The following is a 712-nucleotide window of genomic DNA, read 5'->3' on the forward strand; positions in this document are numbered from 1 at the left end:
GGACGCTGAGTGGCTGTGTGGTAAGTAGCTTGCTTACTAGCCACATGGTTCTGGGTTCAGTCCCACTGCGTGGCACCTTGGGCAAGTGTCTTCTACTATAGCCTTGGGCCGACCCAAGGATTTTGTAGACAGAAACTGAAAGAAGCCCGTCGTGTATATATATATATATATATATGTATGTTTGTGTGTCTGTGTTTGTCCCGCCAACATCGCTTGACAACCGATGCTGGTGTGTTTACGTCCCCGTAACTTAGCGGTTTGGCAAAAAGAAACCGATAGAATAAGCACTAGGCTTACAAAGAATAAGTCCTCGGTTTGATATATCTTCAACTAAAGGCGGTGCTCCAGCATGGCCACAGTTAAGTGACTGAAACCAGTAAAAGAGTATACATACATACATCTATATGTACACATGGCAATTTTGGTGTTGGTGTTTGTGGTGTTGATGGTGATAACAGCTGTTGTTGTTAATTATTTTTTTCCTCCCTTTTCTTCTTCCTCCAGTGATGGAAAGCGGTGAGATCCTGTGGGACAAAGATGAAAAATATGAAGTGGAAGCTGTAGTGGATCACACAGATGATGAGGTAGGAGCGTTCATTCATTCATTCTCACTTAACTTCTTCCTTCACCCCCCCCCCATCCCCATCTCTTCACTCCTTGCTCACCCAAGTCCTAACTGTTAGATCACATCATCATCGTCGTTTAATGTCCG

General features: G+C 44.1%; 1 protein-coding gene across 1 annotated transcript in view; it reads left to right on the forward strand.

Annotated features, from left to right (window-relative positions):
* The window catches only part of LOC106878284 (uncharacterized), a 21,436-nt gene that overhangs the window by 8,790 nt on the left and 11,934 nt on the right, over window positions 1–712 (forward strand). The window contains exon 3 of the mRNA XM_052978085.1: window positions 505–584. Within this exon, the coding sequence (XP_052834045.1) occupies window positions 505–584 (80 nt within the window). The remainder of the gene's footprint in view (window positions 1–504; window positions 585–712) is intronic.

This window comes from Octopus bimaculoides, chromosome 30, assembly GCF_001194135.2.
Source record: "Octopus bimaculoides isolate UCB-OBI-ISO-001 chromosome 30, ASM119413v2, whole genome shotgun sequence".
Classification (NCBI taxonomy): domain Eukaryota; kingdom Metazoa; phylum Mollusca; class Cephalopoda; order Octopoda; family Octopodidae; genus Octopus; species Octopus bimaculoides.